Raw genomic sequence first — 27,383 nt, 5'->3', positions numbered from 1 at the left:
ATTCCCACCTCTTGTCGGGTCAGCATATTTCATCTGATTCAGGATTTTCAGTCTCTCAATTTCCAGTTGTGCTCGTGAAGTGTCCTGTGTCCTTCCACTTTTCCTGCGTTGCTTCTCTTCTTCCAGCAGCCAATAGGCCACACCACTCACTGGTCTCACATTTATATCTAAATACATGTTTAAATATTCACATAGCAGATCATGAGCAAAGCAAAACTTCCACTGTTCTTTTTAAAAAATGGTAGTAAAGGGTTTGCATTGAGCATGAGCATGGTTTCCAATTTAGTGATGGGGTTCAGAGTTTAGTTTATCTTCAAATGATGGTTAAAGGCAGATGGTCAAGTGCAACATGCCAGAGCATAAGCGTAATTCTTTCCTCTTTCTCAGGCATTACAGTACTCATTACCATCAATTAATTGTTAGTGGTTACAAAACTTCAATGAAGAGTTAAGAAGCACATTTATAATTAAAGGAATCTCGGATATCTAGTCAAATGAGCACCCAATGTTCCAATTTGCAAACAAAAGCTGCTTACAAATGGGAGTTTTGAAGAATCCAGTTATAGTTCCTTTACAGTGTTATTACATGATATTCTTAAGTACAATACCTCCTTTTTGATCAATGTAGTACTTACACATTGAGCCATATGTAAACACTGTTGAATAAGAACTGTATGACTTAAAACACTAAACATGCTTATTGAATATATGGACTGAAGATTCTCTCAATCCACTTATTATATATTCATGTTAAAAGAGTCCCTAGCTGGTTAAAGTAGTCTTGGTGGAGGAATATCAGAATCAGTTCATGAACTGAAGCAATGACAAGGAGAAACTTACCATGGCTTTGCACAGAGTCATAGTCATCATCAAGTCCAGAGGTGGATTTGGATTTGACCCTGTAATAAAATTGAACTGTAGGTTAGTTACTACAAGCATCATTTAGTTAAGACATATTATTCAATTGCCAACCTTGATTTAATAAACAATTATTTAAATATAAAATTAATGGAATTATTTAAAATGTTTTTGGCTCAAGTTTTGATTATGCAAGGTTTCCTCATCCTTCAATGGTGAAGCCCAAAGACACCATTTATAGTGTCATGATTTCGTTCTTCCTATTGAGGGATTGGAAAAGTATGATCTAAGCCTTTAAAATGTAGTGAAGTATAGATGTAAACCAAGTAACAGGCAACGCACATACACCTTATAATAATAACAATAATAATAATACTTGCATTTGAGAAATGCCTTATCACATCGTTGAGACATCTCAAAGCGCTTCACAGAAAATACTGCAAAGTGAATTGATTTTGTGGGCGAAACATAGCAGTCAATTGTGCACAGCAGTGTCCCACAAACAGTGATGGATTGAGTGACCAAATTATTTTTTTGTTGAAGGAATTAGTACCCCCAGAAAAACAATCCGCCAATCGTCTAACAAACAGGTTCCTGCTTACTGCTAGGTAAATGGAGGCATGTGGAATAAGGAAATTTGCCTAAGGTTTCGCCCTGCCCAGGAATCAAACCTGGATCCTCTCGCTTGCGAGGTGAGTGCTCTAACCAACACACTGCAGAACTCCAACTTTTAGAATGTTAATGTGCTGAGACTCGGATGCCTGGTGTAGCAACTCATTTAAATAATGGGGAAGTTTAAAAACAATTCCTACCACTGTTGTGGAATCGATTTTGCTCTTTCAGCTGCTGCCCAACGTGCTTCCTCTTCACGCCTTTTCTTTTCAAGTCTTTCTTGCTCAAGCAATCGTCTTTCTTCAAGCAATTTTTTCTCTTCCAGTTTTTCTTCTTCAAGCAATCGTTGAAGTTTACGTTCCCTTTCTTCTTGCCGTTTCCTTTCTTTTTCACGACGATCTGCCTCTTCCTGTTGTTCTTTTTCTTCTCTTAATCTCAAAATGTCTTGCCGTCTTTGCTCTTCAAATTCCAGACGCTCAACTTCTTCTCTTTGTTGCCGTTCTTCCTCCTCTTTTATTTTTCGGCACTCTTGCTCTTCGTTTTGTTCATTCCAAGAAGTAGCCCAGTTTCGAGAACTCTGATATACACCAGGCTCATTCACATAATTTAAGGAAGACTGTGGAGAATTGATGTCTTGCAATATCTTCTGCTCCTAGATCGGCAGAATTAATCCGCATTTTAATTTTGCAGAGAGTCAAGTCTTTTTTAAAGTTGTACATAAACATAACTGAACAACAGGCAAACTTTATTGCAGGAGTTAATAAGCCCTTATTGACTGAGATGTGGCAACTATTGAATATGTGCGGCCTTCCTTAATGCACAGACCGACGCTGCCATAGTTTCATGGTTGGTGTAGCCCTCCAACACTCCTTTAAATGACATTGTTATTTGAGAATCAGACAGAGCAAGCTATTCAACTCAATTTCTTAATGAATCCTATACATAAGGCAGTGCTCTCAACCATAACACTACCAGCAAGATGATTACACTCATGGTTTTTCTTACTCTAAATAATTTTTGGTTTAAAATAAAACAGAACAAAGCTTTTCCTGATCAAAAGTCCAGGCCCTCTCCAAATAAATTCAACTTTATAATTTTTTTTAACAAAAGATTTAAGAAATTTTAATTATGTTTCTGTGCTTTGACCACTTGTCTTCTTAGCATCCTGCCTCCCATCTTGCTCAGGAACCTGCTCAGCCATTGTAAAGCATTTTTAAATGTTTTTCCCAATGCGATACAAGTGCATGTTGTTATTGTACAGCAGTACTTACATATTCACATTTAATTGTGGTCGAGCCAAACTATCATCTTCCTCCAATTACTTTGTCTCCTCTTGGACCACCAGCTCAAGTTTTAGGCAGCATCCTGCACACCTCCAGAGCTAGATTATATTCTCATCTGCTGCAGAATTTCCCATCCCACCTACCAAATTATAAAATTCTGCATAAATCAGAAGCCAATATCAAAATATTTCTCCTATGAAGTAACTGAGATCCTAAAGGATTTTCCGGTTCAAAACAGAGCGTAGATCAGTCAATATTTTAGTGCGAAATCGGACAAATTTTATTTCCTTTCTCACTAATCTAGAATTAGTTTCTTCCCAAACTGTTCTGTTTTACTGTTTCTCCATCCAGTTCAGGTGCCTCACCAGCAGTGCCAAGAGCTTTGAGAAGTGCTCCCGGCACAGAAGGTGCTACACAAATGTAAATAAGTAAATAGAAACATTAAGATTTAGTACTGTGTTGTATCACTCCTTTACCTCCTCGTAGTACTTGCTACCCTCTTGTTCAGCTTCCTCCTGGGCCCTTTTCCACTCTTCTTTCAGTTTCTCCTGCTCACGTTGGTATTTTTCCTAATGGTTCCAACATTGAAAATCGTTAGGTTATGTGTGCGCGCAAATTAAAAAATTAAGTGTTTTTTTTCTCATCGCCTTAAAAAAAAATCCCACAAATAGCAGCTAATGTTAAAACTGGAGTCTACCAGTTCAAACCCACATTCCTTTGTGACAGTTTACAAGTTTTCTGTGCGTGCAGTTCAAGTTACAAGATGTTCAAAATCTCCCCCCAATGGATTAGAGAGTTTATCTACTAAGTCACGGAGCTAAACAGATTGGAAGGCTTCAGTGTTCAATTCCTGGGCCAGCAGCATTATGACCAATGCCCGTTGTACCCATAGCTCCAGGGTTTGGAATGGAAAGTCACTCAGAGGATTGGCCATTTAAAGAGGGCACATCATTTAGAATGAATTGAAAACAATGAATTGGACATACTGAGATCAGCATCATAAATTTTAAGATTCTCTTGTCAATCTGCTTTTGGTTTGAATATAATTCATAAACTAGTTGTCAGGGATGTTTTTTTGTAAACACTGGCCTGAGGAGGGTACAGATTGTGTTCTCCCACCCAGTTCCAGTCTAATTCAGCCTTTCCCAGATAATGTGTAGTTCAATGGAAAACACAAGCTTACTATAACAACCATTATTCAAACTAATTTAGGAGGATGAAGATGGGTCTGTGTGACCCATCTCTGGGGTAGGTATAGACTGGGGGGTGCGTGGAAAAAGGAGAGATACCCCATGTTACAGCCTGATACCACTACATCACAGGAAGTATATGACATAGGAATTTGGTATGTGTGTTGGGGGGTGGTTCTTTTTGGTAAGATGCTCATGATTGTCTCAGTTGGCTTTGCCTCACTTGGTTTGGATCACGTGTTTCAATTTGATTTATGCCCCACATTGGGATTTCATCTTATAGGCTAGAATGACAATTTGATGTAATATAAGTGGAATGTTCTTTTGTCAGAGGCACAGCTTTCAGATAAGAAATTAAACCAATGTTCTATTGACTTAGTTAGGTGGACATTAAAAGATCTCATTGTACCATTCTAAAAGAATAAACGTTTTCCTGGTCTCTTGGTCAACAATCTTCCACATAAATTGATCATTTGGCAAATCGTTGTTTTTATCTGGCACAATTACTTTGCAAACTAGTGACTGCACTTGACAGCAATCAATTGTGAGTCAAGTTCTTTCTTTACATCAAATAGCTGATCTCAAGAATGCCTTCATGAGGAGTGTGAGCAAATGGAATTACGAAATACAAATTGGGAGAGTTAATACAAGCCACATATTAACATCCTCTGGCTGGTAGTTTCAGAGCAGCAAGTTAGAGGTCTATCATTCAGTTAGTTAGTGACAATTTGTGAAGACCCAAGATTAGGGGAAGGAGAAAAATAAAGTATAGGCATAGTAATTAATGCATACTGCTTCTTTAAAAATATAAATTTGCAAAAATACTTGAATACAGGTGTCCAATGCTCACAGCCTCCCTTGACCTCTGTTGGACCCTCATAAAAATCTACTCTTTACAATGAAACAAACAATCAAGTTATATTACAAGTTATTACATTTGTTAAAGGGCTACAATCCAGGCAAAGCATGTGTCAGTGAAAAGCAATCAGCATTAGCCAGGAACACCTCATTGTATGTGGCGAGCAAGTTAGCCACATTGTACCTGTAGCAATCGATCTTGTTCTTTCTGCCATAATTCCTGGCGCTTTCTCTCTTCTTCATGATTCCAAGACCAACGACTTGAAACACTAATTGATGGAACTTGTAGCTAATATGCCACAGCAGGAAGAAAGCATGTCAACACCTTTATTCGTTTTTGTGTAATTTTTAAACTTGCTTTATGATAAATACTTACTGTCATTACAGCCACTATGATAAACCGTTCATACTTTTTGTTTAGGACTCGTTCTGGTCCCTTCTTAAGATGCAAGAAGTTGAATTGCAATATTATCATAGACTATACTAAATACTGGATAGAATATATATTTCTAATTTCTGCTGAATAATCCTATAATTTATAATTTTTTTATAGTATGCAAGAAAGTCCAATAATTCAATAGTACTCACATCAGTCATAGCAGGCTCTGATCCTCCTGTGCAGAAAAATAAAATTTATAAGCTGATGAACAAAATACTGGTCTGTACAGTAACATATGGCTTAGGACTGCTTTAGAAAGCTTAAGGAAATTCTTGAAATAAAAACAATAACTGCTTCACTGGGTCTAAATTGTAATACATCTTTTCGGAATAGGATTCCTTAATAAAGGGCTTATGAGCCATGGAATTGGGAACCCCTTCCAGTCAGTGGAAGCAAGTCATCAGAAACTCCACTCTGATTTACTTGGAGTGAGATTCCTTATGAAAGAAATCTTTTCTTTGGGTCTCAAAGAATTTCTGCAGACAACATTGCATTTCTCATTAACTATGCTTGTTGACTAACTAATTATTAACTAATCATTGCATAGACCTTAAGCTGTTAAGCTCTTTGGGTCATTTTTTCTCTTTGAAAGACGCTTGATGTCTCTGCTATTCAATGCAAACAAAAATTAGGATATTCTGCAACCGAGATATCGAATATGCAACACTTCAATAGATCAGAAGTCATCGCAATCCTGGCAAATGTTACTACTTCAAGATAAAAAGATGGTCCCATGGATATCAAAAAGCAGCTGAGTAACAAATTTGTAAAAAAAACACTTTATTGGTTAAAAAATTATTTGTTAGAAAAGGAAACGGGAATGCTTTTCATAAAAATGTTTGGTCATGTTACAATGAGATCACATTGATTAATTGAACATTAACTACAAAGTTACAACTTGGTTATCAGTTAGATAACCAAGAGCTTTAATCCATCAGATCTTACTACTATATCCATCATGTTCAATTGAAAGGCTTCAGCCAGTTTTAGATCAATGTAACGTGATGAAACCTGAAATCTCAGTTAACCATTGTGTGATACTGTAAAATGTTAAAAAAGGCAACAGTGTCTCCAGAAATATAATTCAATCAAACCTTTTTTTAAAAAAAATAGAAAAAAGCATGAAATTTAGATCTATTAACTTTTTTGTTCTGTCCAAACAGATAAACGGTTAAGGCAGATCTGGTTTAAGCCAATCCAAAAGTTGCAATAATTAATTAAATTTTCATGATGTTGTAATACGATTTACATCTGTATTTTTAAATGCCTCTGTTGTATAAGGTTTCTATTAGGATTACATTATACTTTGTATATTTAGTACTCATTACATAAAGATACACATTACAGTACTAATACTGCTATGAGAAATTAGGATAAAATGAGATAAATCTCAACCACACACTCACGAGAAGACTAGCAAGAGGCAATACGAATATCATACCACCACTTTAAATTTAAATTACTTGGGCACAGAATGAGTTTAACTAATGTTTTCCAACACACGAAATTGCAAACCTAATCTGTGAATGGAATTTTATTAAAACAAGAAAAATTAAAATTATTTTAATAAAATGTATTTACAGCATGCAGGTCATGTGATAAGTTAGTATTTTAATTATATAGAATTGAAATGCATTGTCAATAAGGAAAAACTACAATTCAAAATGTTGGTATGATCTTTAACATGGAATGCTGTTTCAATTCAGTCAATATTTTATAGCTGACAATGTTAAATAAACTTTTTGAAGTGAAATTAAAGGAAGGAAAACTTTTGGCAACACATAATGATACCTGTTACTATATTCCGTAGCCTGAAACAGCATAACATTTAAAGCAAATGACAACTGTCAAAAAAAAACTCCACACACAATAAAGATTACCACAAAGGTAGATCAATGATTTGCAAGCAAACTCTGCTGAGCCTGGAGAAAGAATAGAAGCATTTATAAAAACTCTTCACTATTCAGATGAATTAATAGAAAGTCATGCTCTTAGACCCAGATCACCATAAGATTTAGTCATTGCACAGTACATGGAAACCAGTTTTCAATTTAGCCCCTACAAAAACATATGCATTTTATTTACCTTGTGATTCAAAAAACTGGGATCGCTTTTTATTGTTTTTCAGACTAAGTGGTTCAGATACTAAAGCAGAAAAAAACATGTTAAAAATGTACACAGCACAAGCATTACAAAAACAATTATACATTAACAGTAATGATATCACTTTTAAACTGCTGTAAATGATTCATTATTGCTTCAATCAGTTAAAACTGTTAGAGGAGTTAGAAGCCAGATTTATATTTCCTACTCAAAATCAGATTAGCCTGGAATATTGAGCTGTCACCACCAATAAGTGAATGTTCAGAGTTCTGTTAAACAATAATATAAGGACAGATTTTACATTTCTTAAAGAGTTGATTCAATAACTTTAAGGGATCATATATGAGTGGAGGTTAAACTAATTGGCACCACAAACACTTGCAGTGCAAATCAATGCCCAGAAATGATACAGTCACTCCACTTTACAGTACATCCTATGAAGTGCTTTGAGTCTTGAGAGGAACTGAATTGGACACACTGCCTTGAGAGTTTAGCTGCTTTAAAGTAAAATGGATTCTATTTGTTTCTATTTTGTCTTCAGCTCATAAGCGAACGCTGCTATAAAAATAAACACTTTAAAAGTGATGGTTGAACACAGCAATAAAAAGGCTGGAAAAATATTTGTCAGCTTCAAGGAGCAGAAAATAGAGCATTTTTGAAAAGCTGCACTGTTCTGTCCAACCGCAGCGAATTACATTTTTAAGATGTCATAAGATTTATTACACTGGAATGTGTGGAATTCAACGGCACAGTTTCCAACTGAGTGTATCAAGTTAATCTGGATCAATATTCTATAGACGCATCTCAAATAAGAAGCCTACTAAGTTTCTTTTAATCTTATATTTGATGTAGATACTATATTGTAGAGCATGTTCTTTAATCCAAACTCCTTTTGACATACCAACCCAAATTAATACAGAATTCATTATATCTAAAACTGTCTTGATCATTACAGTGTTTTGAGCAATATAATAATAATGGAGAACATTTCATACACCACAGACTTCCAATGTGCATTCCTTTTTATACTATGTGGCCATTTGTTTCAAGATATTTTTAGAGTTGTTTCGACTAAGTTTAATCGTTTGAGTGCAGGCAGCTTTATGAAGGCAGCTGCAAGTGGGGGTGTCTCGTGCAAAGACTGTTCAGAATTAGTCCCAGCTGAGCCATTTTATCCCACAGGTTTCACTCACAGTTGGTTGGATTGCACAGCTGGATCCTTACTCTTTTAAAGACGCACACACACAAAATACAGCGGGCCAAATGTATGGAAGCTCATGTTTTTTGTTGAAGCTATGCTTCCACAAAATGCTAACTAGTAATTTCTTTAAGATGGAGATTAACTCTGCAGCATGCATTGAGTATACAGTTATTCCCTACTTAAATGTCACATAATTGACAAGTGACCTACGGGTCCCAAATGGAGGCAAAAATGTGACAGCTAAATGCTGAAGTGCATCAAAGGGATTTTATTACTTGGCTCGGCCAACAAAGTAGGTTACCTTTATTGAAATAAAAGGAAAATTACAGAATTTAAAAGGCATCAAATAATGTGAAATATTTAAACCGCAGAATGGGAGGATTCTTCTTACAAATAATAATAATCCTTGCATTTGATACAGTGCTTTTCACGTCGGGAGAACGTCCCAAAGCGCTTCACAGAATATACTGTAAAGTGAATTGACTGTATATTTGTGGGCGAACGCGGCAGCCAATTGCGCACAGCAGTGTCCCACAAACAGTCGTAGATTGAAAATGATCAATTTATTATTGTTTTGATTTGGAGGGATTATTATTAGGCTCTGTGTGGAGTAAGGAAACTTGCCCAAGGTTTCGCGCTGCCTGGAATTGAACTCAGGTCTCTCACTTGCAAAGCGAGTGCTCTAACCACTGAGCTACAGGACTCCACATAATAAAATAAAATCAACTATGCACTGAAAAGCTGCGACATTTTAAGAGCAAACTAGTTCCATTTAAAGTCAAACTGATTTTAAAATAAGTGTAGCTCCTTTCCTGTTGCATTTTATTTCTTCATCATTTTACCGGATTGTTTTTTTTAAATAATGTAATCAACTGCTTCAAAAGTCACTTGGAGTAAAACATTTCACATCTTAATGTTCTTCTAACCTTCTCTTTGTTCTATTAATATTTTGAGTTTTCGTTCCATTTTTCTGAATCAACAACCAACGACATTCTTTCCACATTTATCCTTCAAATCCCTTTCAGAATTTTCAACACTTCTGTTCCATCTCTCAGTTTTATACACTCCAGTGAATGCAGCCCAGTCATTTTGACGAGAGGTAATTTTACAAGATTTTTTTTAATCATATCACAAACCCATTTGTATGGTGTCTGCATGAGAAGTCTATAGCTATTAATCATTTTTTCTGAAATAATAAATTATTCCATTCTTTCTTTGGTCATTTTGATGTGTTGTTTGTCAACAATCCAACCCCCATTAAGTGTTCCTGGATTGTGTGAAAAAAATGACTACCAGCAAGAGTCTGATGTTCAAAACTATTTAGTTACACGCTGTACTCCAGTTAAAGGGAGGAGGGCATTCACTGATTCACAAGAAGACTGGAAGTCAGGATTAGTACTGTTTGAAATTAAATTATAAAGTACTTTATGTACATAAAGTGTTTTATGCTTCATAATCATATAATTTGTTTTAGGATTTGTTTTAAACCATAATCTACACCGTGCCATTATAAAGACCACAAAAAGGATTCTGCTTTCCAAAAGAGAGAAGTTTTCAATCCAGACTGTGGCCAGAATTGCAAGAGAATTTTGACACAAGTGTGTATGTTAATTACATATGACTGGTGGGCTACATCAACGTACAAGTCAGTGTAGATCTGTCTGAGAGTCAAGATTGTGTACAGATGTGTGAACAGTATTGAGTGGTGGGGGAGGCGGCAAGAAGGAAAAGAACCAAAACGATGAGTTATCTTCCAGTTAACTCAGTTACACCACACAATCATTTTTTTTAATGAGAAATTCACAGACAAGAAGCTGTAGGAATAAAATATTAGGAAGCAGTGGCATAAAATATCTCTTCATGCAAGTGGAAAAATGGCTCAGAGTGCCACAAGCCCTTACATTTCTCTAATACATATTGTTTATGCTTTGACTTCTGGCTAAATTGACGGTCCACTGGTAATGGATACAAAGAGAACACATGGCTGCTTGGAATAATTTCTATTCCATTGGAAGAAGTGATATTCTTCTTTACAATTCCGGCCAAAATTATTCATGCTGAATTAATTCTTGTAGTAAAAATGTTTATTTTAAGGATGGCCTCATGAAGTAGAATTTTTGTGTGTTTGCTTCTTTTAGAAGTTGAATGGGTAAGGCTGGATAGACTAACAGTGTAACTGTTTACTAAGTTACTATTTTGATGAAATTCTTTAAGAAGTTTACCTTTTTGAGTTGAGGTGTATGAATTCTCTGGCAACTTTCCATTTAGTCTTTCTGATCCATCAACCTGATGATTGGCAAAAAGTAAATTGAACTTAATTTGATACATTTAACACCATTATCCAGTAAAAACAAACATTGGGGAAGGAGAGGAGAAAATGGAGGGAAATCACAATATATTGCTCATTGCTCACCCACAAGTATGAATGTTAGCTCATACTGTAAGGAAATAAATCACTTTCATACTTTTCTCAAATCTGATCCTGTTAAAATTTGCATAAAAATCTGATGCATCAAACTGCAGCTCAGGAAATATTTCCCAATACAATCTGACCGGCTGTCAATGAACTTCCATTGAGCTCCAGACAACATTAATTGTTCAGGTTAATCAAGAAAATGTATGGTAATGACAAGCACTTGTATTCAAACATAACATTAAATTTTATTTATTAGTGTGCTTATGCATTTTGTTTTTAAAATTAGTGGTTAAAGCACTCGCCTCCCAAGTGAGAGGACCTGGGTTTGATTCCCGATTTTATGGACTCAAATTACTGGATTATAAACAGGTTTTACTTTATCTAGCTTTTAATGCACATTTTAGATCAGCTGCCTAAAAGTTGATTCTAGAATGAAATATCTAGTTATTATATTATAAATATCTAGTTAACAGACAAATATCCACATTAGACTTGTACCGAATTTAGTGGAAGCTGATCTGTTCACATCAGAGCTTCTGATGGTCAAGTAGATAAAAACACTGTCCTGTGTAGCACTAAGTCCCATAGACCAAAAGTTTAGAGCTTTGATCCTGATCTACACTGAGTTAGATGATCTCAGTCAGGGGCAGTGGTTCGATCTTTCTAAGTAGCCTTGATACCCATGGTTTGGGGAGTCTTTTTTCCAGTGAAATGATGGCTCTTGTTTTGATCTTATCCCTTTCCTAGAAGGTGGATGTGGATGTTGGGTGAGGATAGCAAAAGACTTAGCTGTCATACAGACTCACAGTTAAATAGTCTGCTAAACATAACCCTAAGCCACAAATAATGGACATTGCGAAGGGGTTAACCAGAACATAATCAGTGCTTGTGAAATTTAGAGTAATAGAAGAATAAAGGAATCAAAAACAGCCACAAGAGAATAAAAAAACCTAAAAAAAACTTACATCAATAAAAGGATTAAAAGACTGGCTCATCTTGTGTGTTCCTTCAACACCTTCAGATACATCAGGATCTGCAAATATGGTGTATTTCATTTCACTCGTACCTGTAAGTTTTAGATCCAAGTGAGTCAGGCTGACAGTTTCATAGCTTTTCCAATGAGAAACTAGGTCCAAGCCCTAGTCTACATTGCGCATGGAGGACAAATTACAAATACTGACAATATCAATAGCCAGCAGAACAGAAACAGTAAATGCATACAAACAGACATACAAGAATAGACCAAACATGCCAGTCAGAAAACAGTCTAAAACAGACAGGGCAATGTGCCAACAAGGATATTCAAGATTCGGTATCTTACAAAGTGGCCAGTAACAAAACTTCTATTATGCTGTACCAGAGACATTAATTGCTCAGTTCATTCACGATGGTGCGATAAGTACATTACTTTTTTAATCTACCAGTTTGCTATTGCACTATGGTTTTCTATTTTAAAATTACATCAGTATTGCCTCCCCTACTTGTGCACAATTTTGTTTTTGTATCAGGTCAGGTTTAAAGTTGTCCTTCATTAAGTTTACAGGGTGTACTGATAAATGGAAACATTGATTTACACGTCAAGACTGACTCAGGGGCTAATTATATGTGACAACATTGATTTCCCTCGAAACATTTATAGGACTGTAGCACTACTGACATAATAACTTGCTTGTTGCCAATTCTAAACTTCATTAAAAAAATCCCATTCCCACTGAATACTAACAAGAAAAATTAATCCCAGTGAATCCTTTGTACGGTTTTGTTAGGCTTCATAAACAAGTTACGTTTGGTTAAAAATGCTAGAATTGTAATTGTTTTACAGGCAAAATAAAATCAACAAATTTTACAGTGCAACAGAAAAGATGTAAAATAAAACTATTCATTGACTCACTGCTCTCTTCATATCTCCGAACATCCATGACTAGATTTCCCTTTTCTACTGCATTGTCCATGGTTTCAAACCAAGTCTGTCGGTCCATGTCGGCGACCTTTTTGCCACAGATGGCAATTATTTCATCGTCTACTTTCAGTTGACAATGTTCTGCTGCTCCACCTGTCCACAAAGAAATAAACAATTTTAATATACAGTATATGTCACCAATCTCCACACAATTTATGTTTTTCTCATTAATTTCACTTAGTACACACAAAAATGTACAGTGCTACACAATATCTCAAAAAGGATTGTACTTAACTGTAGCAGTTCGCAAAGAAATATATACCACTATTAATAAGTGCCTTTCATTCCTTCACCACAATTTAATTGAGCAATAGTTGCATTCTGATAATTTTTACACTGCAATTTTTGGCAACAATTTCGTCGCTAAACAAGCAGTATAAATAAGAGATCAAATGTGAATTGTGCTGAAACCATCTGGAGTATAAATGTGGCCACACACCATGGGAGTTTTTCCATAACATAAAACAGGAATTGAAGCAACATCTAAAACAAAGCACTGGATAATGGGTCGATCTGGATCTGGAGTGATGTCAGGCCCATTGCCTCATTTTATTATACTCAATAATGCTAGAGACAACAATCTGAAGTGAAGGACTTAGGTTTGTATTCAACTATGGGGACATTACATGCAAACCCTGTCTCCACCTATACCTTGCAGCAGGTATTTCTGGAGAAGCAAGAGCCCAGGTTGAATTTGCCCCACAACCTCACTGGATACTCCGTCCAATTCCTCAAAATCTTGCCCCTGCTGAGATCTTTAACTTTGATTCAAGAGAAACCAGGACAGCCAAGCCATGTTTATCTTTCAGGTGGTTTCAGCAAAATGCACATTGCTTGAACCCCTGTTCGACTATTTGGGTAACAAAATCACTGCCAAAAAACAGCTTTGGAACAACAGCAGTTAATGACACTAATACTGCAGCCCCATATCTGACATGATCAACACACACATTCTCTCTTGTTGTGTGGGACATTTCCAGAAGCCTCATTTCAGGTCCTTTTGATTAGCCCAGTTTAGCTAGTCGCCATCGGTGCATTGCAATGTCATGTACAATTTCAGGCAGTCTCGACAAGGAGGCCATTTTATTTCCAGTCATAATTATCAGCACAGGACGGGGTAAGGTCAGATTCAACATTTTGTTCTGAAAAAAATGTGGTATCTTTCCTTTCAAATTAGTCAATGATGTATCGCTGAATTTCGGAAACAGAAAAGATCAATCAACCAAACATTGTTGATTTAGAAAATGGCAAACACCATTTTCTTCATAGTGTCTCGTTGCGAAACTGCAAACCAGTGTCACCTTAGAAGAATACTCGCTCAGACTGCAAGCATTCAATTGGGAGGGATTCTATATCTACAAAAATTGGATAACTTTAAGGTGTTTTGTTATAGAAATACATCCGTGTTAATGGATGTTAAACTGTTTCAACCAAATAGCTCAAATGAGAGCTAAGCCACAACGATGATAAGTAATGCAGTCAGTGAACAATATTTATATAGATGCATTAATATATTGTTTGTAGAAATGCAGCTGATTCTTAAAAGGTTTAGTGTTAACTTGGTCACTATGTATGTAAAAAACATGTGCACAGCAGATCCTGCAGGAGAGGATGACCTTCTGACCATCAAATCATTAATCATTCATGGTCATCAATTAAAGCCAGCATGAATACCGTTGGTTACAGGATGAGATATGCAACCCAGATCTGATTCCATCACTACGATAATACAATCACAGTACAATAGCTATAAAAACAATTACCCGGTTCCACCGAATCCACAGTTGCTCCTCTGGTGCTCCAATCGGTTGTGAATCCAAAGTCTCGACTACTGTTCGGCTTCTGGCTGATAACTACTCGTGTATCGCTGTACAGACACTGAAAAGAAATTTAAATCAGTCAGCACCCGATACCTATACATTCAGCATCATTTAACACTTCCTGGAAACCCTAGCCATTCAATCAGCCAGATGGATCTTTTTCCATGACATCCACAACTATCCATAAACAGGACTGGAATGTTCAAGAGACCTCTGCAAAAATCAGGCTTTGATGAATAAACTGAAGGCTACACTGGTGCGGGGAGTGGTGGGGGTGGAGGGGGGGGGAGAAGAGAGAGGGAGCACAATTCCCAAATGGCAAAACCTAGTTTCAGACTGCTATTTTTCACTCAGACATCAGTGAATAACAAGGCTTCATTGTGAATGCACTTGAGCTGTTACATGAAACATTTTTTATTCAGCGTTTTAGTATTAAGTTGTCTAATCAGCCTTTGTACATGGAGGTCACTAGGGGTTAATTAGAGTTTTATTAAAACAGAACTGTGCGCTCGTACAATCAAAAGGGACTATCAGGTTACTGTGCAGACCTTAAACGTGCACAGTAACCTACTTTCCATTCTTACCTGTTGCATGGCTGCTGTGGTAACCGTGCTTGTGGGCAGGCTTCCTGCTTTTGTGAAATAACTTGTTACAGAGCTAGAGGTGGCGTAGGGCTGCAACACATGGGATCTCTCCTCCTCTTCCTCCTCTTCATTACTACTCATTACAGAACTGGCCTGCGATTGGCTATCTTCGTCCAATTTTGAGTAAAGGCTACTCCGCGTCGGAGCTTCAACTTCCTGCTTTAAGAAAGGTTTGATCTGCAGAGTTTGCTCTTCCATTGGTTTTGAGAGGCTTCTCCAGGACCTCTCTTCCAGCGGTTTTGAGAAGGACCCAGTATTCACGGGCAGCTGGAATTGTTTTGAACCATTCACATCTCCATTATATTTCAGTGCTTCATCTCCCTAATTAAAAATAAAAAACGGCTTTAATAAAACCTGCTTCGCAGATCACACAGGAACACCCCTCCCTAGGAATAGGTTAGACAAATTTCTCCATAGGATTCAGCTAATAGGCTCACAAGTTACTCAAGACTTGTTTTTATGGTAAAAGAGCTCATGATCTGCAAGGACCACATAGGAACAGGCAGAACCATTGCAATCCATCTCAAAGTCCCAAGGTTTGAAAAATACCATACATTCCTTTGGTCCAAAACACTTCATGGCTTGTCCTGTCAAGTATCCATCTAGATTCCTCTTTTTTAAAGACCATCACCATCTGTTACATTTGCCATCATATCATTAATCAAGTCTGAGACAAAATATTTGTTAAAAAAGCCATAAAAAAGCTAAACTAGGACCATAAAAACACAAGACTCAGTTGCAAACATAATACAAAACTTGCTGTAATGCAAGTTTTCCCTGATGGTCATTACTTAGTCTTAGTTGAAAGGAGCAAACTGTTCACTTTGCCAGAAACTGCACCTGTTTGAAAAATCCCCACTGAGACCATAACATCCCTTTCACTGACTTCAAGGCATTATTATATTAACAAGCACCACAGAACATTTAGCTCTCACGCACTGGAAAATTATACTGATCGATCGCATTTCATGTTTTAGAGCAGAGCAAATAAGCAAACCTAATTGTAAGATATTGCAATATCAGTGTACTTTGCAAGTTCCTTACAGTTTCTTCATACTAAGAGAGCTCAGCATGTGGCTGAGCCCCTCACCAGATGAAATATTTGAGCGTTCCAATATCAAATACTGTAGTTAATTTATCAAGTAATGCAGGAGTTAAAGCAGTACTGGGGAGAATTCCATCCGGGTCTAGATTTCCTCTATTTATGTAGCATGTCAGAGCATTCAGAAGTTGTTGGCAAATTGTTGAATTGAGTCTTAACTTTGAAGTTGGATTTTTGCAGCTTTTAAAAAGACCATACAGGAACACTTTAAAATTAAGGCTGTATTTAAGAATTTGCCAAATTCTGAACACTACCTAAATACAGTAAATCTAGAACTGAATGCAATTTCTCCCCACTGATTCTGAGAGCTCATTTCAAACAAATACTCAACCGTCTTTAAATTGATTTGCCCCATTGAAGCAAAAGACACCAACTTAAAACAGCTCAATGGGAAGTTTAGAAAGTTTTCTACAAAATTCCATTGATGCAAAAAATTGTAATTCAATATTGTGTTCTGCTGCAGTGCTAGGCTTCAGACCAGCAGTATAAAAATAGACCATCAGTTGTGGCTTCTGGCATCAACAGATGCATGCACAATTGCCAAGTAGGATAGACAGGTGACACCTGCAGTGAGACAGGGAGTTCCCCCTCCCACCCCCTTGTTAAGTTGTAAAAATGGAATTTAGTCTGTGAAACTCCTGCTACTTCAAGCACCAATTATCCTTCAAAGACAGTTGACAGTGAGCGGCAGGGTTGATGGCAGGAGGAGGAGGAAAGAAAAAAAGACAGCAACATTTGTCTTCAATTTTTGATATCAATTCAAAGATCATTAAAGTTATAGTTGATGTACAATTAATACCAATCCCTAAAAAAAACAGAAATTAAGCATATTCCAGATTGCTCACATGTGGCAATGCAATTGCTCAACATTAAACAAACCCTGAGGATTTTACACACACAGATTTGTGGTTCTTTAGTAGAAACCAAAATATTTGAATTCTGTTGAATGAATGTGGGCACATCGGTTTGGTGGTTTGTTTCCAAATCTTTCCTCAAAACTTAAAATAAATAAGACCACAAAAAGGTCATTTCTATTCAGCAATTTTGTTTTCATATAGTTCGCAACTTGTCTGAAACGCAAATATGTTTCAACTTTTTTTAAAAAAGAGAAAATGCACATTAGTGTGCCATATTGTTTTGCCATTTAATATTTACTCCCACTTAATGCTAGTGTGTGCAAAATACAACAGAACAGAAATCAGGCAAAAATCTACAAGGCTAAAGGGAAGATCAAGAGTTTTGTATTGTTGAACAGCAAGATTATCCGAGATACAAGACTGAAAAACAAAATCGAGGAGAAACTGCAAAAACATTTTCACAATTTATTTATTTATTCTAAAGACTTACTGTATAAGTTCTCGGAAGGGATGAGATTCTGTTGTACTGTGTACCATAGGGTCTTGGCGCAAACCTGGACACGTCAGTTTTCTGGTAGTTTCTGGGGAGAGAATTTGAAACCTGGCTTTGCTTAGTTTTCAATTCCGTTGTATGGTGTATATATGAAGGAAGAAAGCGCTGCTTGTCTGACATATTGTTGGTGGTGCTTTTCAATTCGGATGCTGTCTGGGGCTGTGAGGCTTGAAGTGCAGGAACTGAAGACACCGTCTCACTCTTCGAGAGGTTGGTGTAAGGAGTGTTGCTTGCCACAGTGGAGCTGCTTTCATGCAGATGTTTTAAAGGTTTCTTTTCTTCACCGAACACGTCCTCGTCAGATGAATACAGTTTTGTGTACTCTGTTGGCCGGTTAGCACCATATGATCCTTCCTCCCTGAGCTCCCTGTGGGAAGGGGAAGAATTGCAAAGAAAGCCTCATTAGAATAAATGTGAAAGCGAGATGACCAATGGGCGTGGTCCATGAAGGTATTTTGTTATCAAGTTGCAATTTGTGTATTACCAGTACTTCATTGAGGAAAAGGACAAAACAGCTGGTAGGCTTTAAGGCAGTGAGTAGTGTAATGTTTCAACCTTTCTAACTTCAGCACTACATAGCTAGCCACTCAGATCACAACCTTTGAGCACAGTGAAGAGTTTATAAAAGCAAAAACATTCTTACTCTTTGCTGTTCCTTCAGCGTTCAATGTAAAAGTAGTATTCCTGTTCAACTGCCACAGGAATTTTAAACAATTAACATGTAAGATTTAAATATTAGAGAATTTTGTTTAATTGTGAGGAATGTAACTGCGCGTTTCTTACATCCGCTGTTTTCTGGCTGTGCAAGTGCCACGGAAATATTTTTAGCAATCTTACATCATTCCTGATTAAAAGCAGATTCCTGTAATCTTTTATCACATCCATGCCACTTTTCTAAAGTTACAACAGTTTTCAATAAATATTTCTATCTCATAATTTAACTTACTGTTAATATTTACTTCTTTTACAAGGAATCAATATACACACACACTTTTCCTATCACACCCGAGAAAACCACAGTAGCTTTTCTAGCCTAGCCAATGAATACAGTACAGCCGTCCAAATAGTAGCTGCTCTTTAAATGTAAAGTAATATCAAAACACATACAATGATTCACAATGACAAAGATACAAAACCCCATTACCACCACTCTATTGGTTATGTGGTTTGATCAGAAACCTAAATATAGATAACTATAACTCTATTCTTTTACAAATATGCTTTCAACAGTTACCAAATTCCAGATCCTTCAGTTCTTTAAGAACTGTAAAGAAAGTTGAAATATAAATCACTCTCCTTTGGACCCTTTTTATGCTGTCTGGCTGGTATAAAAGTAATCTTCTGTAGACTTTTACTGGGATCACATGGGTCTTACATAACATACACCAATGTGTCTAGACTGGTAAAAAATAACTAAGTAAAAATGCAAACCTGGATCCATAAAACAGGTAATTTCTCATTTAACAAACCTAAGTATTTGCCATTTTGCGGGGAAAAAAAGACTATCAAGATTACAGTTTCGTTGAACAAGAACATTTAAATTGCACAGCATTTTCTGCTGATTATATATTTCACATTCCTCTTGCATCCCATAACCACTAATCCTTCAGAATATTTGACTTTTACTGGCCTGGAAATACCACAAAGCCGTTGCAGTTAATACACATGTGAGAGCTCAAGGGCCCAATCCTGCTGTGCTGTGGGTAGCTTGAATGGAACGGAAAAAAATTAACCGTTTAGAACAAGTTTCAACAAATAATTTCTTTCTATTTAAATTACATATAAGCATTTCTTTGCACATGTGCACTTGTAAACCTGAATCTTCACATCCAAGTTGTCTACATGCTAATCTCTAAAAAATTGATGCACTAAAAGAATGCATTAGTCAGCAAGTTCAAAACTCTTTATTTTTCAAAATCAATAGCAGTTGCCCATTTAACGTAGTTCGCAATGACTCATATAGAGGTACTGGTTTTCCATACACCATTTATGAACATGGTCCATTTATCCACACAGGCTCCAATACAGAAGTTGGACACAGGCCTGCAAGATACCAGCACATATAGAGAGAGAGGCTAGGAAAAAAGGGCCCACAGAGTCAATGCCCATGTTTATACTCCACATGAGCCCCCACTGTTCCTATTCTTCTCACCTATATTCCTCTATTCCCTCCTCCCTCATCTGTGCATGAAAGTGAGAAAACAAGAAGGAAGGGCCTGCACGGTGTAGGTCTACAGTTACAATTTAACTCCAGATGGAAGTATCTTTTAGTCAGCACAGCAGCCAATTTGTATTTTGTGTGATATCAAATTATCCACATGGTTTATCTGCAAAGTGCCTCGTCTCAATTAGTGAGGTCAATCATCTCAATTGTATTGCTCTCCTGTGGATACATTTATAAATGTAGCATATGACCTTTGTGTCACCTAAATACATACAAATTTAATTTCCAAGAATTGCTGCTTCAAGCACGCGGCACAGAATGACAAGCAACAACAACAAAAAATTGCATTTGCATAGTGCCTTTCACGTCAGAAGGACGTCCCAAGGCCCTGAACAATCAGTGTTTCGGACCCGAGCTGGGGGTCGGGATTGGGGAGGGTGGAGGGCAGGGGGGGGAAGGAGAGTGACCGAAGGCACAGTTGAAGAGGAATGCCTTGAGACGGGTCTTGAAGGAGGCAAGGGAGGGGGTGAGGCGGAGGGCATGTGGATGGAGTTTCAGAGGGTGGGAGCAAAGTGGCAGAAGGCTCATCCACCAAAGGTGGGGCGAGCGAGGCGGGGGACGTGAAGCAGACCAGAGCCCACTGAGCGGAGGGAGCGGGCAAGTTGGTAGGAGGTTAGGAGGACACAGAGGTACGGGGGAGCAAGCCCATGGAGGGCGGGTCATGGCACCCACCCTGAAAGGGTAGAAAGGATAGTTGAGGGTCAAACAAGACACCAAGGTTCTGGACTGCCTTAGTAAGGTTGCAGTCAGCCAAGTTCGAAAAAGCAAGCCTTATAAAAATTACACCAAGGATCCATTATGCTAGAATTTTTAACCCAGACAGGGAAAAGACAGAAATATAGAGAATACAAACCATCTTTTCTATTACTTCAACTGATCCATTTAACATTCCTCCCCATATTAGTTCTAACTTATAATAATATTGGATTTGCTATAGTGCCTTATCACATCTTCGAAGAGTCTCAATCTGCTTCACAGGATCTACTATGAAGTATAGTAACTGTATTTTGCAAGCAAATGTGGCAGTCAATAAGCCACAGCAATCTGCCAGAAACAACTATTCAGCCATTTTAATAATAATAATAATAATAATCCTTGCATTTGATAATAGCGCTTTTCACGTCGGGAGGACGTCCCAAAGCGCTTTATAGAATATACTGTAAAGTGAATTGATTGTATATTTGTGGGCAAACGCGGCAGCCAATTGCACATAGCAATGTCCCACAAATAGTCGTAGATTGAAAATGACCAATTTATTATCGTTTTTGGTTTTGGAGAGATTATTATTAGGCGTGTGGATAAGGAAACTTGCCCAAGGTTTCGCCCTGTCTAGAATTGAACTCAGGTCTCTCACGTGAAAAGCGAGTGCTCTAACCACTGAGCTACAGGTCTCCAAATTTTGGATTTGGTATTTTAAATGAAATGGATTACTAACAAATTGAGTTGGATTTAGCTCATCAGTATTGATTTCAAAGAATTATTTTCCTTTCACCCATTTAAATTACTGGTGTCACTCTAATGAAACAGAATTGAGGGTTAGCAACTCTCTCATCATACTGCTGGTAATATCTAAAAGCAATAAATAATGACAATATGATTGTAAACATAGAACATTGAACAGTGATCTATTTTCATAACTCAAGTAATATTATATGCACTTTACTGGATTATTGGTGTAATTCATCAGAACCCAGTGTCATTTCTGAAGTCAAGTAATGACATTACCTTTCTTTCTTCATTTGACTGAATGGTTTTGTCCTACTCTCGCCAGTAGTGATTTTCTCAATTTCTTCTCTTTCGCTTTTCTTCCGCTGTAAGTCTGAGGTGAAACTTTTGCGACGGTTTTTCCACTTTGCCAAATCCTAATCAGTTGTGCAAAAAAAATCATTTTCATTAAACGTTTCTCCCACGAGTACCAACTGAATCAAAGTATGAACAATTCAAATTTAAAGGTGAAGGGGAAAGGTACACTCCCAATTAACACACAGACTCTTTTCACTGAATAGGATTTTTTTTTTAATATTGGCTTCAGCTAAATCCCTATTAACTGCACTGTTAAAAACCACAGTCTTATATGCTTTTCCGATTTCCAATTACTTAATCGGACTATAGACATCTTTGTGAAGATAAACAGAACCATTGCCCTTCAAGAACCACTGAAGCACCCAGGTCAACATGCACATCCTTAGGTAACAAATTATAATAATAATCTTTGAATTTGATATAGCGCCTCAGCATGTCTTCAAGACGTATCAAAGCGCTTCACAGAATACACTGTAAAGTGAATTGATTGTATATTTTTGTGGGCGAAACACAGCAGTCAATTGCATACAGCAGTGTTCCATAAACAGTCATGGATTGAAGTGACAAATTTATTGTTATTTTTATTTTTGAAGGAATAGTAGTGGGGCTGGGCGGGCGAAAGAGAAAAGAAAGAAAATGTTTACTACTAAAGCTTTCACAATTTAACATGAAATTACCACTATCTTATGAGAGATTTTTCTTTTCCATTTCACTCCACATGCAAACTTTATCTATTTTAGCATCTAAACAAAAGTGCTTCAATGGTTCTTGAATGGTTTAATTTCACATAGAGCCATCCTACTTCATGGACCTTCTTCATACTGCACTGCTTCACACATTTTTATCAATACAATGACCCAGCACTGAAAGACCCAGCATAGTATAGGTTTGTTCCAGTAAATTGGAACTACTCAAATCACAAATACACACTGTGGGGTGCTCACTACCAACCTAACACTTTAGGTTCAACTTTCTACCTTACTGAAGATAAGTAGATGAAGAAGTTGATTTGATGTACAAGTACTGTAGTTAGGAGTTCAGCAACAAGTTACTGATTTCATAACTTGTGAATTGCAAAAAGGCAAGCGGAGGGTGAGTTCCAGGGGTTCTACTGTCGATGCATTATCAATGTTCTGATAACCAAATAAAGAAAAAAAAGGTTTTAAACTTACATCCTGCCAAACTTTGTCCTGTTCTTTCAGGCTAGTCCTGATTTTCTGCAACTCTTCGTATCGAATTGACGTGGAAGTATCCTTTGGTTGTTCTTCGTCAGTTAGATCACCAAGAGATTTACTCCTAAAATGAAAACATGTGCTCAATAACCCAAGCGTGTAGTTATTTGTAACCAAGTATGTAACCGGTCAATTTACATAATTACCAGAAAATTGCCTTAAACATAATTACAAGGATTGTTATTCAGTGAACTAAATTACGTGATTCTTTGTAAAGTAAGATGTCATTTTATTCAGCAACAAATTCACCGCACTTCATTAAAAAATAATCTTGGCGTGAATAACTTAATAAAAATACTATAATCGGTTTAGTTAAAAAAGGAATTTCCCCTTTGAGCAAATAAGTTTGTTATTGTCGATGTATTTCCATCTACTGTGCTTTAATAGATCAAACATATTTCTGTGTGACTCTAATATGGTTTTCATGTCACAGTGAAACAAAAACTACAGCATAACTTGTGTGAAGTTGTAAATTCCGTGTGACATTAGAATTTTGGCAAGTCATGTAACATTACTTCAAGGAGATGGTCTCACATTGCTCCCTAATTTGTGCAGTGAAAGGTGTTAATGAGCAAAGCTCTGTACATACTTATTTATCATATAATAATAAATATGTATCCTTATTTATTAATCATCAGATGCAGAACTCTGCTCAGCTCATGTTCAGAATGACACTACTGGCTAACTCCCCTCTCAAGTGAACCAAAGCCAAGATAGAACTGTATCTCATCGTATAACTCAGCCATGAGAGTTCCATATAAAATACCAATATCCCATGCTCTTTGATGCTTTGTAAAAATTGTGATTTGAATCGATGTGCTTGCTGATTGAAATTCATTCATTGCAATAAATAAAAATCTAGGCATTGATACATTTTTATAGGAATAATTGATAGTTTAATACATCCAAATATTCATGAGACTTTAGTTCACCAAATACCAGTTTTTTTTTGTTTGCCCGTGAATAGGGAACAGTTCATGGCATGGGAGATGAATCAAAAATAAAAACTCCAACAATCCACATGTGGAAAGGGAAATCTCTGTTCTAAAACACTACCAGTTTAGCGTGGGACTAGGTGTACCCAGCTTGCAGCACTGACTGGCCATTTTTCCACACTGATGACCTGGAAGTTGGCAATTTTTTCACACCGAATTTTAGGGTGGGGGACCAGGTTTATGGAACCAAAATCACCTTGGTAAATGTGTTATACCCACAATCAATATTCACCCACAAGGACCCAAGATTTTTCACTGAACAATTGTTTGGCAATCATATTTAGCTATAAATCATTTAATAATAATAATCCTTGCATTTGATATAGCGCTTTTCACGTCGGGAGGACGTCCCAAAGCGCTTCACAGAACACACTGTAAAGTGAATTGACTGTATATTTGTGGGCGAACGCGGCAGCCAATTGCACACAGCAATGTCCCACAAACAGTCGTAGATTGAAAATGACCAATTTATTATTGTTTTTGGTTTTTTTTCTTTTTTTTGGAGGATTATTAGACGGGTGGAGTAAGGAAACTTGCCCAAGGTTTTGCCCTGCCTGGAATTGAACTCAGGTCTCTCGCTTTCAAAGCGAGTGCTCTAACCACTGAGCTACAAGACTCCACAAGTTTCATAATACACATTAGTAACAACAATCACATATAACAAAACATTATATTCGTATAATTCAACTTGAGACATTGAAAGCACGTCCATTTTGCATGGAATCTGCGTTAACAGCCAGCAAAGTTAAATAAAGCTGAAACAAAGCCCAATGCTGCTTTGTGCCTGCACTGTTAAGCCTTAGATGGCAGAGCGTAAATGTTGAGGCAAGAAGCAGGCCAGCTGTGTTAAGCGCATATACCACAAAAGCTGCAGCACTGACCTGGGGAGTAATTTATTTCTGTGCCCTCTAAAAGATCGTTATTAAGTTGCTTACAATGAAGCGCGCAAATATCAGTGTATTATTATGATTTGTAGAAGGTCGACTCTGTTATGGTTCTGCTCCAATTCCAATATGAGCAGAACCTTCAATGTGAATGTGAAGCCTCACACAAGCAAGGCAGCTCAAGTTTTTGTGATATTTTAAAACAAATGTCTTGCTCTGCTCTACATACATAGGATATTAAGTCTATTATGTGCCACTGTAAATGTGTGCAAGGTTGCCCTTAAGTATGGAATTAGCAACATAGCAAAAAATTAGTTTTAATTATATAATAAATCATGCATCCGATTTAAATATATCTGTAGGGTCACTTGTATTTCCATTTCTACACATGTATTTACACATTGTATAGAATACAGCTGTTTATACTTGGTCTACAATAGACCCCACTGTTTGCATTGTAAGCCTGGAAGTGTTCATTAGCTGAATAGGGAGAGTCCTAGCTAGAGCCGAATACAAGAGGTGGAAAGGAATACATTTTATAAATTAAATATAAACATTTATTTGATTTCCTTAATTTAAGATTTAATCTCAGCATTCTAACAATTAACAGTTTCGATTGTGTTTTACGTTTTTGATGTTTCAATTCTTCTTTAGATTGATGAGGTCTGATAAGACTGGTTGCTCTTCCTGTAAAGGTGCCAAATTTTCCTTCTCTGTATTAGTTTCCATGACGTGCAAATCAATACTAGAATACAGTTCTACACATGGACCAATGTAACCTCCTTGTTTGAGTTTGAATGTGGTAAAGAGAAAACTACAGCTGGGCATGATCCTGTCTCCACACAGCAGTGATGTACACACACCTTTCAACTACTCACATCAGGAAGAGGAATTGTAATCATTTCCACTAGAGTCCTCCCTTCACAACCAGGGGATGCTGAGGCCAACTATACTGCTGTCTTTATTGCAGGAACATGTGATTTAACATAGGTCAAGGATCAACACTTCCTGGTCTCTTTATTACTAACACACCCCCACAGTGTATTTATCCACTGAGCTATCAGAGAGTTTATATCTGGCAATATTGTTGTTCTACCCAAAGAGGGTGAATAAAAGGGCATAGGAGGGACCAAGATATGGGTGAAGACTCATGTGAAGCATAAACACCAGCATGGACTGATTGGGCAGTGTATCCCGTTTCCATGCTGTCCATTCTTCGTAAATCTTTGTACCGACAGGTGCCTGGCATCATTCTTCATGGCATGTTGGCATCTTAGATTGTTTAGTTTGGGGTTATAAGGGGCACGGTAGATGGAAGCACATTTACAGCTAGTTTACACATTTCAAAATCTAACTGAGAATCTATTAGGATTGCCCCCACACCCCCACATTTCTAAAGGCTTTCTAATTATTTTAAATAGCTTTTTTATGTAAATAATGTGACAAAGAGGCTAAAATATGCAATGTGGACTTTGCGTACTGTTAATAGTAAAATCATTTTGCAGCCAACTGCAACATTTTTCATTATTTTGTGGATTAATTCAGTTATGAACTAGAATGAAACAAAAGGTAAGCTTTCTGAGAAGCACAATGCTCATTTTCCTCACTTTTTGGTTTGCCTCCAATATGCCATGTTAAATTATTCAGATAAAGGTGCAGTTAATTTAGCACAAATGTCTGTCAATGGTTCTTATAAGAGCCATTAACCAAAATGAGACATATAAAATAGTAAAACAAATAGTAGTCTATTACTGATTTTTTTTTTAAATTGCAATGAACAGAAAAATGTTGTGCACAAAATAAGTTGTGTTGTGGAGTGATAAGGTATAGGTTCAATTGCCTATTGTATTTTATGTATAGGACTAAAGAGAGCAGTTGAAAAAACTGTACAGAACAAATTGTTCTCAAACATTTTATAGTTACAGAACATTATTTTCCCTATATAAATGCATACACTGTAGGTATCTATCTACAAAAGAGTTAAAACTGGTTTTAAAATCCTATGGTAGTGTTCTGTAATCAGCAGGATTTATGAGGCCAGAATTAGTGGACGCAGCATCAGTGAAATGGATGTGATCACATCCCTATGGCTTAAACATGTACATTGCATCCAGGATTCATGCTGTACACAGCTGCAGATATATTCAGGTAACTACTTTGTGGGAGAGATGCATCAATTGAACTCAGATGAAAAATTAAGATTGGAAACTGATACAGTTGATGAATTAATTAGTCTCAAGTAATTCTGTAATAACAATTATGTTGATGTTTAATACAATGATGTGACTTTATTGTTCTTCCATAGATGATGAAAAATATGCAGCTGTAAATTTATTTTGTTTTCAATACT

At 36.9% G+C, this 27,383-nt stretch overlaps 1 protein-coding gene across 6 annotated transcripts in view; it reads right to left on the bottom strand.

Annotated features, from left to right (window-relative positions):
* The window catches only part of LOC103176895 (LIM domain only protein 7), a 118,683-nt gene that overhangs the window by 9,804 nt on the left and 81,496 nt on the right, over positions 1-27,383 (bottom strand). For 5 of the 6 annotated variants that reach the window (XM_007890753.2, XM_007890756.2, XM_007890757.2 and 2 more), the window contains 16 exons: positions 23,095-23,218; positions 21,845-21,981; positions 17,833-18,262; positions 15,324-15,704; positions 14,683-14,797; positions 12,851-13,012; positions 11,925-12,025; positions 10,766-10,829; positions 7,325-7,384; positions 7,120-7,161; positions 5,389-5,414; positions 4,985-5,089; positions 3,229-3,321; positions 1,670-2,121; positions 840-898; positions 9-167 (listed from right to left, as the gene is read on the bottom strand). In XM_007890753.2, coding sequence (XP_007888944.2) covers positions 9-167; positions 840-898; positions 1,670-2,121; positions 3,229-3,321; positions 4,985-5,089; positions 5,389-5,414; positions 7,120-7,161; positions 7,325-7,384; positions 10,766-10,829; positions 11,925-12,025; positions 12,851-13,012; positions 14,683-14,797; positions 15,324-15,704; positions 17,833-18,262; positions 21,845-21,981; positions 23,095-23,218 — 2,510 coding nt within the window. The remainder of the gene's footprint in view (positions 1-8; positions 168-839; positions 899-1,669; positions 2,122-3,228; positions 3,322-4,984; positions 5,090-5,388; positions 5,415-7,119; positions 7,162-7,324; positions 7,385-10,765; positions 10,830-11,924; positions 12,026-12,850; positions 13,013-14,682; positions 14,798-15,323; positions 15,705-17,832; positions 18,263-21,844; positions 21,982-23,094; positions 23,219-27,383) is intronic. The other variant, XM_007890759.2, reaches the window with a different exon arrangement.

This window comes from Callorhinchus milii, unplaced genomic scaffold (assembly GCF_018977255.1).
Source record: "Callorhinchus milii isolate IMCB2004 unplaced genomic scaffold, IMCB_Cmil_1.0 Scaffold4, whole genome shotgun sequence".
In the NCBI taxonomy this organism is placed as follows: Eukaryota; Metazoa; Chordata; class Chondrichthyes; order Chimaeriformes; family Callorhinchidae; genus Callorhinchus; species Callorhinchus milii.
Note: the sequence above shows the minus strand (reverse complement) of the source record. Positions and strands in the feature narration are given on the sequence as shown.